Genomic DNA, 14,843 nt, shown 5'->3' on the forward strand with positions numbered 1-14,843 from the left:
GCTGAAGAGGACAAAAAGCCCAAAGATTTGGAAGACGTAATAAAATCCCATAAAACGTCCAGCTGCAGAAACAAGTGTAAAATCTGATCAAAGAATGTCTGGTATAAAGTTGGATTTGAGGAGATTTAATTTCCCCCGGTTACACTGTCTCATTGCCAATGAGGAAAAATAGACGGGAGAAAATAACCCACATGTCCTCAAGTTTCAGATAACACAGATAGATTTTTATTGTTTCTGCTCTGGAAGCTCAGCTTTGGAGGGAGGCCAGAGGGAACAGCTTGATTTAATATTTTAATTTAAATATTTGAAAAAGCCAGCACGCTGAGCACACATTGATTATTTTTTCTTCTCAGACCAACTATTTTTGGAACCAGAATGCCATTTGTTTTCTTCCTCTCCTCCAGCCCCGTGGTTAGAAACAGAACCACAGACTTTTTAACGAATAAATGAGAACGTTTTATGCCACAGTTGGCCGATTTGATTAAATGGCTGGTTCTGCGGCGTTATCTCAGAAATATCAGCTCAAGAACAATCTGCTGTAATCAAACCAGTGTAAGCAAAGAAACCAATATTGAAGTTAAAACAAAGATGGGATCACTGCCGATGGAAACTCTTCCAACGTCTGAAATAAGCCCGATCCTTCTTCGCTATTTTAAGATCTTGTTGGAGTTGCAGTAAGAACTGTATGCAGGACATTATTTTATATAAGATGGGATATATTTGTCTTTCCCATTTATTGACGCCACTGTAGACAGCCTTAAAATAACCATTTATGGTAGAAGTACACCTTCACACTGAAAAACATAAGCGTTTTATATTGAGTGCTTTACAGAGAAAGCAAGTCGGTTCAACCTAAAGGTTCTCCTAAATCATATAGGTACCACACCTATATGATTTCTGGGAGTAAGTCTGGGACTAACGTCATTATTGGAGAAGGTTGACTTTGTGCTTGGTGAACATTTTCTGATTATTATTATTATTTTTGTTTTATTTCAGTGACAACTCATTTTCTGGTAGATGCTGTCAGATTTCTATTTTAATTTTCAGATTTCAAAAGAGTTCATGATGCTGTTCACCATCATTCAGACAAACGGCTTCACAGATCCTCCCTCCACCGTACACGCCAGTAGTTTTGAAAGATGTTCTACTATTGTTCAACATTGGTTTCATGGGAAACTCAATTTGCCAGTACTGGTTTTCTAAAAAGCTCAAAGTTGGCCTCATCTGACCGAAGCAGATCGTTCATTTCAGTTAATAAAGTCGGCTAAGCGTTTAGGAAACCGTACATGTTTACGTTTGTGTGGGTAGGACAAAGAAGTATTTTGCCACGAGTCTCTTTACATTACTTATGGCAAATAAATTAAAAGACCACTATGGAGACCTGGTGATCACTTGATGCCAATCTTCGCCGAATCAAGCTCTGACGATTTGTTTTAAGCCCCTTCCCCACCGTACTCACTGTGTGTGGTCCTCATTCAGCTTTGTTTATGCCACAGTTACCATTGTTAAAAAGTCAACTTTTATAGACGTGAGCAATTTTTTACAGCCGTGTCCTGACTTGGAACGATCAACACGTCTGCATTATTTGAATGGGAAGCTTTCTAGTCCTCCTCATTTCAAAGAGTGATGAGTGTTTCACCCAGGAAGAAGAAAACACTTCTAACCTCAACTTAAAATTGAGAAGTTTAAACTACAAAAATACTTCAGGTATATTCGTTTAGTGAGAATTGCCACATGGGGGCAGTCGGTGTTGCACCCATGATTTTGTTAAAATAATATTTCATAACATGGGATTTTTTGCTTCACTGAATGAATCCAAATAAAGGAAGACAATTTGTTTGATATTCGCCGGAGGATTATATGCTACTGCAATGAAAACCCATCTTGACCAGGGGATGGTGTTGAAAACCACAAGAAAAAAAACTTGTCGAATGAATCAGACAGAAGGTATTTTTAAATTATGTATATTTCAGGTTTATGTATATTTATTGATTTCCATTACAGCAAGTATATCTATGAGTCCAAAAGTTTTGGTTTTGGAATACGTGTCCAAGTGCATGAGCTTGTGAAACATTGATGGTACCTGGAGGCCCTGTGGGTTGAGGCTGGTGTTTGTCCGGCAGCTAATTGGGCCGTCAGTTTGAATCTCCATGGCGTACAGCAGGTTCTCATCACGGAAACGGGCAGGCCAGCCGACCTGAAGCTCAGCCTGCCCAATACTACTGGGACCGGCGTTATGGAGCTGGAGACACACAGAGAGAGAGAGAGAGAGAGAAGCAAAAACAGAGAGCTGTCAAGGTTTTACCCTCTTCTGCCTTATTAGCAGGTCTCATGTGACCAGGGCTGTAATCAGGTTATCATAACTGTGGTACGATGAGACAGGCCACCTGTGTTTTCATGGAGATAATGCTAATGCAGCCTTCAGTCTCTGGGGATTTAAAAGGCAAGACAAGCAAAAAACTTCACCGGGCTCATTGTCAAAACTAGTGGGAATGAGTTATGAGACTAAATCGACCCTCGATTTAATAAATCCTCTTTTTGCCGTCTTCGTCTCACCCCGATGCACATCTCCCATCACCCCCCTACCTCTAATATACTGAAGCAAGTCATCCAAACAGGACATGATCCTATCCTGGTGCTGCAGGGCAAGAATTCAAAAAAAAAAAGAGGGAAAAAACTCTAACTAGAAGCAGCTGTCCACTGGGAAAAGTACCACAAATGAAAATCATTATAAGCTGCAGGACAGGCCAGACAATGCTGCCTGCACTCAGGTTCAATGAAGCTCCCCGCCATTTAAAGCAAAAAAAAAAAAAAAAAANGCAGACTGACAATGGCTTGCTCTAATCTGTCTGCAGCTCTCACTCCTTCTGCCTTTTCTGTCGTTATCTCAAAATTTGAATTTGCAACACTCACTTATTACGCGTTTCCGTGTGTCAGTCCTCCCTCCTTCATTACTTAACTCCTTATTCCCTTCTGTTTTTCTTCCTTCTAAGGCCTTCTTACCCTCGCAGCAGTAATTACCGCTGAGCTGGAAACCTTTGATCAGCCACATCCTAATTCTTTATAGAGCCACTGGTTTTACCGTGACTGTGTTTTAGTGTTGCTGTTAACTTTATCCCAAAGAGCTCTCGCCTCCTCTTAGCCTGACTGCAACATCAAACACCTATTTTATCCCCTCATTTTTTTTTTCCCTTCATCACCAAACGTAAGGACAAGAGCAGCAGAGTTTGATGCGCCTTCGCCTCTTCCCACTCCACACCTCACCACTTCATTTAATAGAAAACTGGCTAAGTAGTTTTCAGCTGATCTTTCTGTCTAATGGAGGTAATTGCTTTCGATTTTGACACATACGTTTTAATGATGTTTTCTAAATCTCTTTCTCACATGCTGTTTTTATTTTAATTATGTAAAGCTCTTTGAAATGCCTTGCTGCTGAAATGTGCTATACAAATAAAATTTGATTGATTGATTGATTGATTGATTGATATATGCATCTGAAAAGTACCTCATATATGTGTGTTACTTGTGGACCGACGTCATCCTCCTTAACGGGTTTCTTTTTGGGTTCCCAGTTTGGGAACGGCAGCACAACCTGAGAGGGATGAGACACCCTGCAAGGACAAATTGATTGGATGTAAACACACAGTTTTATCTGAAAACACACACAGGGCAGCAAACAGAAAAGAGAGAGAGAAAAAAAAGGCCAAACAAACACGCGTGGACACTCACACTCACACCTTAGAGCAGTTTAAGAGAGGCTAATTAACATGATAAACATGATTCTGGGCTGTGAAAGAAACGTGGAGTACCTGGAAGCCAGGCAATGCATGTGGAGAACAAATGCAACTCCATGCAAGTTAAGACAATGATATAAACATTGCCAATTCTTACGCAGTGGCTTTTTCTGCTTTTGCGAAGATTATAGCTGAAAATGTATCATTTTCAGCCATGGGGGCTACTTTTAATCTGCAGAACATTTGCAAACTCAAACTAGTTTGCAAACAGATTTAATTGTGGTTTGCCAGATTAACGGAGCGTCCATGTGCAACTTTGAAATCTCATACAAGAAAAATAAATAAATAAATAAATAAATAAATAAATAAAATCAGTGCGGGATACATATGTTGATCTTCAATCTGATCACTGTTGTGGATGCATTTTGTAGAGTTTATAATTAATTAACTTCAGTGGGAAAAAAAAAAAAAAAAGATGTCTAGGTTTCCAGTGAGCAGTGTGGCGTTTGCAAGCTGCATGGATGTGCAACCGAACTATCTAAGCCTCACCCCAGGATCAAGGCTAATTAGCTCATTTCGACTTGAGAGTAAAATCACCATCATGTTATACAACAACAGTACTTTAAATACAACTAAAATGTAACATTTGAAGCAGAGCAGTTGACAGGACAAAGTGTGGCATGCGCTCCTCCCACTGCTTCTTCGTTTGTGTGCTCCACTGACCACACCTAAACAACGGCATGTCAGGCACCAGGCTTTGAAGCGCATGTGAGAGCTTGTGTGTATGCATTAGCGTGGAGGAGCTGACAAATAACCCCGCATGCATACAGTTTGGTTTGAATCTGTCAATAAATATGTGCTGTTGTATAGAAATCCAAGCATCGTTTCCTACAAACAACCAAAAAACTTGCAGGCACGCTGGACTCACCCGCGCAAATCAAGCTGAGCTTTAGCGGCAACGGTCAAATTCAGACTGACCATGTTGCTTTCAGAGTTGTCCTTGTTGGAGCTGTAGGGGAAAAAAATCACAAGCACAATAAGCAAAACTGCTTAAAAAGGCCTTAAAATCTGCTTTTACATACACTAACTAATAAACCCCTTCCAAAGAGATGCATGCTTGTCATATGACAAAATGAAAACAAGACGAGTATTTGAAGGAACGGCCCGACAAAAGGGTGAAAACAAAAATCAGAAATGACAATTACAAGCATCTGTATGCTATGATGTAATAACCGTTTCATAACTGAGGACGCGGCTGTTCTAATCAAAAGAGATAATGAGTTCCAGCGATGATCTCAAAAACACATTTAAAGTGATTTTGATATAAATGCTAACATAAGCTTCTGGGACGGCCCTGACCTCAGTCCGTTCGGGAACGATGGGCTGTCCTTTAAAGCCAGTCACTTTAAAAGAGCTCTGTGATTTTTGCCAAGATGTCCAGAGAAATATTCAGTCAGAATTACGCCAGAGGCTTTTTGATGGCTGTAAAAACAACTTGGCTGGAAGCAACAAGCAACTAATATAAGTGGGAGTGTGTGCATATTTTCTTTTTAGCATGCATGTATAATATTGACACTATAAAGACAAAAAAAAAACAACCCACAGTGAATTCAAAGTTTAGACTCATGTTTGTATTTATAGAACGTACTGAGCTTTCTTGTTGTGCTATCATTGTACAGTGGAGGACAAAGAAAAGTTCAAATAAATCAATAAAATCTCAAAATGAATGTGACATTTTGTTTATGATGAGTGCATGTGAAGTTTCCACCAGGACTATATGTCTTTCAGTTCATGCATTCATCTCATTCATTACAAAGAGCTGCTGTTTGACTCAACCTCAAAAATGTCACAAAAGTCAAAGACAGTCATAATGAAAACAGCATGATCTTCAGCTGACTCCTTGAAAGGTTCACTTTGTGAATAGCTGCATGCACAAAATGACAAATGGTGCAATAAAACAAACATTTTGCATTGTGTTTCTCCTGTCCCTAGCTCCTCCGGGCCATCTGTCTCTCTCCGTCCCTGCGGCCAGCCGCATGAGACCGCAGACAGTGCTGGTATCAGCGCGGACTCGGGACACATGTAGACAGATTGGAGGAAAGACAAACAACTCCCCTGTGTGTGTGTGTGTGTGTGCGTGTGTGTGTGTGTGTATGTTGTGTGTGTGTGTGTGAGCTCATGATTGTGTCACCTGTGGATCTTTAGCTCAAAGCTGATTTTCGGTCCGGACTCTTCCAGCCTTTGGACCGAAAACCTCAAACCAACGGACAGCTGCTCAGGAACATCAAGAAACCCAAGAAACAGAGAAAATGTATTAAAATCACGTGACGACAGAATGAGGAGGGACCCTGTAGGAAGACGGTGAGAACTTAGATGCATGTGTACAACAAAGGCAGCGCTGAACAGACAGTGAAATCCTTGTAACCGGATCCTGCCCCCCCTCGTTACTTCATAGTCACAATATCTGGATCGTGTATGCGTGTGTTGATAACAGCAAGTTTCCTAAATCTGACAAAAGCCAGACTACAGACACATACTTAAAAACCACAGTCAAGTTCCTCGTCTCTCCTCTGTTTAAATCTCCCTGTCCTCCAGGCTAACGCAAAACACGTGGAGCCTTCAGTACGCCATCGACTGCTGTGGTGCGTGTGTGTTTACATGCACATGTGATCTTCGCTGAAAAACAGGACGAGCCTCCGATGCAGAGGAGTTGGGGGTGGGGGGGGGTCGAATGACAGCATGCAGACTTGTATTAAAAAACTTCAAGAGCCATGTCTCCAGGGGGTGAGGGGCTACAAAGTCAAGCTGTCTTTACGGGACACGTTAGGGAGACTTGGAAGGGGAAGAAAAAAACCAACACCAGGCGGGGGAAGATCTAAAGAGGCAGGGCATGAAATGTGGAGCGAGCCTCCATCAGCTAAACGAAGAGGATGGGTGACAGGGAAAATCAAGGGCAACACAGTCAACTCTGCTACTGGTCTGCTGGAAGAAAACCTGAAAGTTCAGGGAGTTGCCAACAAGATTTTCTTTTGTTTCTTGAAAGAATTGATTTTGTGTGTGAAGATGTATGTAAAAGAAGCTGCTATTGACACCCGTTTTAACTTTCCCAAAGAGCTTGCAGTTGTCATGTCAATCTGAGTCGTCTGTGTGTCCAAAGCTCTTTTAGGTGAAGTAAATAAACTTCTTCTGCAATTGGGTATAGCAGTCCTGGGGCTGCTCAGCTTTGGCTCATTAGGTTTAGCTATAATGCAGAAAAACAATGGTTCTTCAGAGCAACATTGGGGAAAGCGGTTTAAGGCAGTGGTTTGAGAACTTCTTTGTATTTTGGTACTTTCGTCAGTCTAAGTTTGCAGCATTGCAAATAAAAAAAAAAGTTTTTATGTAGCTTGTTATAAATGTCACATGTCAACATAAGATATGTGTAAAAACATTTCTTCACAAACTCATTAAATGTGACTGAGGTAAAATATCATGAGATTTGAACATTTTATAATTGTTATCTTATGTTGAATTCCTGTAAATAGTCTGGTAGAAAAGACTGCAGTGTAATTCACGGTGAAGGACTAAAAAAAAAAAAAAACATCCTCCAGCTGAAATGCAGAGACCTCCATGATGCAAAATAATCTCCTACTAAAGAGCGAGATACTGACATCGACCAAAGTTTTAGCGCTATGTGATCAAAGTTCTTGAAATAACAGACATAATAAGACTAAAACTGAAGAAGTAAACCACTGTGTCTTCATAAATTCCCAATTTTTACTTAAGCCTGGCCAGATCTCTCTTTAAAAAGAGATTTTCAGTCGCAATGAGACATACTAGGTTAAATAAAAGCTATATTCATAAGAAAACAAAAAGTAAATAAGTTTTAGTAAACCTTTTGATATTTTTCTCAATTAAAAAAAATCCATAATGCAATTATAAACCAACTAATATTAGCTTGTTGTTTCATTGCAAAGAGTAGAACATCATTTTTTAAAATATAATATTCTTCACATCAAGCACAGAATGCACAACTACCACTGGATTAAACAGTTTACTCTTTTTGTATGAGAATACAAAATGCATGAGAATAAAAACAACACATAAATGCTATATATAGCAATCTACTATGATATTGTGTTATTTCTACCTAACACTATCATAAACCTCATTCTTACACACAGAATGTGCATCATCCACAATTTTAAGCCATCAGTGGGCAAACATCGACACAATGTGAGTAACAAAACCAAATAAATGCAAAAGCAAATGCAATAGAAAACACGAAGATCTGCAATTAACCATTTAAGAACACACTTTATTAGATTACAAGGATGTTCTTCTGTTCTGTTAAACTAAGTGAACTAAACACTTTACAGTAAAGAAAGAGAAAAATTCAGGCATAGAGGCAGAGCAGTGAGCAGAAATCTGCATTTCCTCAGGCCTGGACACCAATCACTCTGCTCTGAGCCTCCACAGCTGTGTCATGTGGCACAAACAATGAGCCCTACTGGTCCGACTTGTGCTTAGAGAGCTCGTATGGAGTGTGTGCGTAAAGGTATGTTCTGCATAAGTTGATGGATTCCCGAGCGTCCAACAGGGCGAGGGGAAAAGTTGAATATGGGAAACATCTGGCCAGCTGTCAAGCACACAAACACACATGGCCCCCCTCCTCCAAACTGTGAAACATGACCGCATAATTGATTTATCAGAATGCCCCGTGTCAACTCCCAAGAGCTGACGCGCCTCTCTGCCAGCCTTGACATCTTTAAAAGAAAGCCTCGTGCGCCATGCTCTTTTTTTTTCTTTTCTTTTTTAGCCGAGTGCGTGTGCAACAGAGTGCTAGAATTTCATGTAGGTAGAGGCCGCTCTTTGTCTTACAAAGCCTCAGCTTCCTGCATGTGTCGGCCGCACGGGAGCTTAATGGATTATTACCGTGGCACGCATGCACAAGTTGAGCGTGACGCAAGCACAACCATGGGAGCCAGAGGGTGAAGAATGAGGGTCAAGGTGATGATCGGTAAACTTTGGGAACCATCAGTCAAATTAGGCTTGAAGGGGAGGCGAGGATTTCCTAGCATGGATGTTTTATTAAAGCGCCCGAGTCTTGTGTTTATCCTTTTTGAGGAGTCACAACTCACCTCCGTTCCTGTCACCATCGGGTTCCCGAGGTCACAAACCACCATTCTGGACTCGTTGACTGTCTTGTACTCGCAGTTCAGCTGAGAGAGAGACTGCGGGAAGAAAAAACAGATGAGACTGAGCATGTTGGGGAAAGACAGAAGGAAGTAAGAGAGACCATCAGATCAGAGTCCAGAGGACGGGGAGGGGAAGAGACAGGCGAGGAAGAGTGATGGATACTCGGACACTAACAATATAATCAATCAAATGGCTCCATTACACACTCATTAGCACAAATACACACACGTGGGCACGCAAACACACACGCACGCACACAAGCTGACCCTATCCATTACCATGGTTCCTAATGCAGCCTGTTAATCATAATAGGGGCTTTTGGGCTGATGCCAGTAAAGCATATCCTGCTGATAGCCTCGCAGTAATTAGGCCAAATGCATGACTTAATGACACAACAGGAAGTGATGCTGCACCTTAACTGCAGCCTCAAATAGCGGACTTCCTTAACTCATATTTGGCTGAGCCTCAATAAGAAAACTGTGTTAGTTAGTCTACATACACTCTCCATCAGCATGAATGTCATGTTAAATTAGATTTTTTAGGTATGCATTTGAGCTTTTTGTTTTTTTGAAGTAGAGAGGAGAGATAAGACTAACTCAGAGAATATTTAGAAGAAAAACTGGATGCACAAGTTGCATTTTAGTTCTGACTGTGTCTTATTGTCATAGGTTTAAAACCGTACATAGAGGCTCATATATATTCATACAAGTCATTTTAATATATAGATGAGAAATCAAACACTTTTCATAGCCAACTTCTTGACAGAAGAGTTCATTCTTTTTCTTTTTTTTGTTTCTTGATAAGGAACCCACTTTTAAAGAAGGTATATATCTGTTTTATTTTAGTTTATCTTAGATCCTTTCCGAAATCATAAAGCTAGTCTGATTCATCCGTTCAAAAAGTTGCTTTATTCTGTGTGTAAGATCACTGCACTGTTGGTATGCCGAGACGTCAAAATTACTGCTAATGAAGGGAAATGGAGAAAAATACCTTCTGGAAAAAGGTTTTAGAGTCGGATGAGACGAATATGAAGGTGTATGCATAGCAAAAATATGATTGAGATTGAGATTTTTAAACTTAAGAAAATTCTAGCAGAAGGCATGGTGATGGTAGCATCATGCCGAGGGTTTGTTTCTCTACCTCCAAAATTCTTGGACGTTACCTCAGGCAAACAGTTAAATGTTCGAAACATGGAAACAACTGGATGTTACAAAGTATACCAAACAAACATTAGAACTGAAAGCAGGCTAACACAACATCCAACTGAACTCAGCTCAATAATTAGCAATTTGTGGAGAATCTTTAAGAGCGACATCTGAACCAAGAACAAGACCGGTCAGAGGTCAAGCCTGAAACGCGGCAGAAACTCGGTGACTGCTAAAAAACAACAACAACAACAAAAGTTTCCGGCTTCTCTGCAACTTGCTTTGGGAAATTCAACCCAACAGAAGTGTGTGTTCACCTGTGCACCCAGTTCAAAATTAAAACATCATGTCTGCGATGAGTGCATGTAAGCTTCTGATCCCGAGTCCCTACCTCCACCCTGCGCTCCACTCCGATGTAGTCGGCCTCTGGTGGTATCAGCGTGTGCAGCTCGCTCTCGTAGGCCCCCTCCCCGCGGTTCGCTGCGGTGATGGTCAGCATGATCAGATTGTCGTCTCCAATCACCAACTCTGAGCGATCCCTGGAATTGCGCGTCGAGACAACAGTGCACACACAGAGACAAAAATGGACAAAAAGAAGCAAATTACTGCATTTGTCATTTTTAGGACTGGAGTTAATGTGCAATCAGCTGCAAAGGAATGCAACACCCCCCACCACCCCACTCCCCCAACAGTGCGTGAGCCTGTATACGTTAGTCACTGGCCGGTGAGAGGATATTTATATAAGGCTGCCATGGAGATGCCGTACAGCTGGAAACACTATACAGAGAAGGCTGTTTCACACACACGTGCGCACGCAAAATCTCTCACAGGTTAAAAAGGACCAAAATGTGAGCAGGTTCAATGTAAACTTTGTTCGTTGGTTGAGGAACAGCAGATATTCTGTCTTTTCTTTTGGCTTGTCTTTCTTGTGTGCCTGTTCTTGGGATGTCTAACTGCTGAGCGTTTGCAGGTTGGGGTCAGAGGGCGTGACTGTTCAAGTCTTACATGCTGGCGGAGAGCTGCAGGTCGGGGATGCATATGTTGTCATCGCCGCAGTCCAGCAGGATGTAAGCCTGGGAAGAAGAGGTTATGGGAAAATGTTTCAGGTAACTCTGGACATGTGGTTCTCAAACTTTTCTCACTAACTTTTGTCAAGCATCACCATACTGAGCAAATATGTGCTAGCAGAGATAAAAATACTATGTTAAAACAACAACAACAAAAAAAAACTGTATTAGTCTCTTGGTACACACTTAGTGGTATTTACAGTAACTTTTTCGTTTTTCTTTAAAATGACCAAGTTTAAAGATGAAAAAGTTAACAGAAATGTTAACTTTTTTCCAATATGGTTGCCTTACATGCAAAACTTAATAGCCACTGTAAGAACAGTTCATGGGCATTTTTTTAAACACATGCCCAGTACTTCATAATGTATGAGAATCGTTTCTTTAGATTTTATCACGAAACAAAAAGTAGACAAAATCATCCGTGGAGATGTGTCTGAACATGCACACGTCAACTTCTCGGATTGTCTTTCGACCCGACAATCTGACTAATTTGTTCGTAAAAAGCTAAGAAAGTCTTCGTAACTTTCATCAGCGGGTGTTGAAGAAACACAAAAAGTCGAGACGTAATTGATGGTGGAGTCGTGCAAATTACAGCCAACCTACAAACAGAGAAATCTGTGTTTTTCAAATAATTAAGATTAAGTAATCAACAGGTGGACGAATATTCTTTAGAAGTTCAATCAAATCTGCTCGCCAAACCTCAGGCTCTGGGAAATGTAGAAGCTCCCAGTGTTTATTTGAACACATCCAGTTTGTTACAGAGCAATCAAAGGAGGGCTTACGTTTCATCAGCTTGCATGTCTAAAATTTTCTCCTGTTGGTTTTGTTGCACAGCAGGCCATGTCTTGATCATGTCCTTAGCCATCATAGAGTTTATCGGTAACAGGTTTGAGCTGTTATATCATTTAAAGTTGGTTCACGTGTAATTTTTGCAGCATTTTTATGCGGCTGCGGATAATTTCATGTGTTGCACGACAGGCTGGAGCTCAGAATATATAAAAAAAAAAACAGGCACATCAGGGTTTTTATAATCTAAATCATTTCACGGGTTGAGCATCTTAAAAAAAAGCATGTCAGCACTGACTCGATGATTATGTGGACACCCTACTATTGGTTTTCTAATCATCATCTAAAGTTTAATTGGTGGGCCACAGAGCAATAAGCTTTTCCTGGAGAGCATTTTACGCTGAACGAAAAAGCCTTATGTTGTGCTTGTCCACAGATTCTCCACCCACATGTTCCTGCAGGAAGGTGCTGCTGTACTGGTTGAGGATAGGAGGGAGAGTTTTGTCACTAGAAGGTGGGGCCAGGCTGTAGTTCAGGGCCAGTGCAATGGGGGTCAGCTTGTCCCTGAACTCGTCCTCCTCCTGCGAAGCGACAGAATCGAAAGTAATATGAACTTTAATTATCACTGCAGTGGTTAAACTAGTAAATTTAACATTCTACGTGCGTGCTGCTGTGGGATTTGCTCACCTTCAGATAAATCTCGTAGCTCAGACATCCCCGTGGGCGACTTTGACCGAGCCTGACGAGCCCTGAGTGCTGAGCCTGCTGGGTGTCTAAGAAGAGGACTCTCTTAACCCCGCCCCTCGTGCCTTTCAGCCAATCCAGATGCAGCTCCGCTTTTAGATCTGAACAGATGATGGCAACAGAAGAGGAAGGATTCAGATCTCGGATAACTGGACTTAATGACAGCTACACCACAACAATAGTGGTGCATACAGATATTCTTACAGTAAAAGAAACACACCTCTTCACTGTCAATGTGTTCGTGTTGGATCCCTGTCAACTTTTGCACATTTTGTCATGTTGCATCCACAAACGTCAGTGGATTTTTATTTAATGGACCAAAACAAAGCAGTGCATATTAATGAAAGATGCTTTTCAACATTAGAGCCTGAAAAGAACAGTGTGCACGGTGCTGTGAGAAAACAAATGACAGCTCTACTTTTTCACTGCAACCACAAACACAAGCTTTTCGGGGAATGCCTCTACCGGATTTGCATCTGTGTGAAAACCGCGGAACTGTCGCATTGAGTCTCTGTCGTACCGAGTCTGTTTCTTCTTCTTTCTGTGAATTCTGACAAGCTTCTCTGATCCTGCTTGAGAAAAAGCTTCACACTGCATGGTGTTGCCGTCACCGTTTATAAACATATAAATATGTATTCACGATGATCTGCATTGTGTTTACTCACTAATGACTTCTAACAAACCTCCCAGCTGTATTTATACCGAGACTGAATGACTGCACTTGATTCAATGCCAATTGGAGGATTTCTCATAGCTACTGGCTTCAGTGGAAAATCTGTACACAAAATATGTTGTTAAACAATTTCTAAACAGTGTATTTTTTTTTTTTTTTCATTTTACAATTAGGCACTAGTAATTGTGTTGGTCTGTCACATGAAGTCCAAATTAAAACACACTAAAAGCTGTTGTTGCAAAGCGACAAAATGTAAGTAAGTAAATCTAAGTTAAGTGTTATGAAACTATTTTCAGGTTTTTCTGATGGATCAAACATTACTACAACATCAAAGAGGGGTTTCGGGTTTATCGTACTCTCATTTTGCCTTTTTCTCCATCAAACTGGAATGGATGCAGTCGCTTCGGTAAAACGGATCTGACTATTGCTCTTCCTCACTGTCGAAGTTTAATCTTGTGTACAGGTGCTTACCTACATTGCTGGGAATCCCCATTCCACTTACTGCTGCACACACATCCACCTTCAGGCTGGAGGGAAGAAGAGAAAAATGTGATTTGAATAAATTGAGGAACTCTTCCAAGTTATTTAAATCAGAACTGACTTTCTGCAGGTACAGGTGCACTGTGCTCAACAAATTGAGTGCTTTAATTTATTTCTTACGTTTCTAGCATAACGCGAATTGAAAAAGCAACGCACTGAGTAAATAAGCTGTTTCTAAACGAGTCATTTCTTCATTTCTTTCTTTCTCCAGGGTTCAATAGGAATCACCGTGGAGGCCCTACTATTAGACACGCAGACATGGGAGACTGGGAAACATTTCTGCATTTCCTCTTCCTAATGTTTGTTAAGCCATGTGTAAGTGTGTTTTTTAGTGCGTTATCACCTCCTTAATCAACAACAGGAAAGTGCCTCCCACAGGGGGGGGATCTACACTGCTAAAATGCAGTAATCTGGAGGATCTCACGGGTGTAACTTGCTGCAACGAAGCAGATGACCTCATGCAGGTTTTGTTTCAGAACTGGCACCTGAGAGTGTGTTTCAGTGTCGGGAAGGTTTTGAACAACCAGGTTGCAGATGTTGTGGATATGAGCGTGTTTACTGATAATTGGGATTTCCATTCCAATAACACAATAATGGCGATAATCAGTTGTTAAAATGAGTTTGTTGTGAATGAGAGTTAATGTGACAAAACATCAAATTGGTTCTAAAAAAAAACAAAAAAAAACTACCTTTCCAGGTGGTTGTGTTTTTGTTTAACATGTGCTATCTAAATGAATGTGTGTGCTTCAGTTGTGGGAGTGTGTGACTCTAATAAAGGCTGTGTGTCACATTTAAGTGCATGTTGCACAAAAATGACCCCCAGGTTAGTCATTACTGTATGCAATTTTCCCCGAAATGCATCTGCGCTTCACCATCCTACACGATTCGAGACGGCTCTCGGTCTTTACAGTAAATCTCTCTCTGCAGAGCCGAGTCTGCTCCAGACGACACACACAACTACATACATACATCACTA

The 14,843-nt window shown here is 40.9% G+C and overlaps 1 protein-coding gene across 1 annotated transcript in view; it reads right to left on the reverse strand.

The window, feature by feature from the left end:
* The window catches only part of itga8 (integrin, alpha 8), a 51,318-nt gene that overhangs the window by 3,630 nt on the left and 32,845 nt on the right, over positions 1-14,843 (reverse strand). Inside the window, exons 16-25 of the mRNA XM_007572688.2 lie at positions 13,799-13,854; positions 12,598-12,755; positions 12,360-12,491; positions 11,063-11,130; positions 10,449-10,596; positions 8,855-8,947; positions 5,926-6,005; positions 4,663-4,743; positions 3,506-3,611; positions 2,084-2,242 (exon numbers count right to left, since the gene is read on the reverse strand). Coding sequence (XP_007572750.1) covers positions 2,084-2,242; positions 3,506-3,611; positions 4,663-4,743; positions 5,926-6,005; positions 8,855-8,947; positions 10,449-10,596; positions 11,063-11,130; positions 12,360-12,491; positions 12,598-12,755; positions 13,799-13,854 — 1,081 coding nt within the window. The remainder of the gene's footprint in view (positions 1-2,083; positions 2,243-3,505; positions 3,612-4,662; positions 4,744-5,925; positions 6,006-8,854; positions 8,948-10,448; positions 10,597-11,062; positions 11,131-12,359; positions 12,492-12,597; positions 12,756-13,798; positions 13,855-14,843) is intronic.

This window comes from Poecilia formosa, unplaced genomic scaffold, assembly GCF_000485575.1.
Source record: "Poecilia formosa unplaced genomic scaffold, Poecilia_formosa-5.1.2 Scaffold306, whole genome shotgun sequence".
Taxonomy (NCBI): domain Eukaryota; kingdom Metazoa; phylum Chordata; class Actinopteri; order Cyprinodontiformes; family Poeciliidae; genus Poecilia; species Poecilia formosa.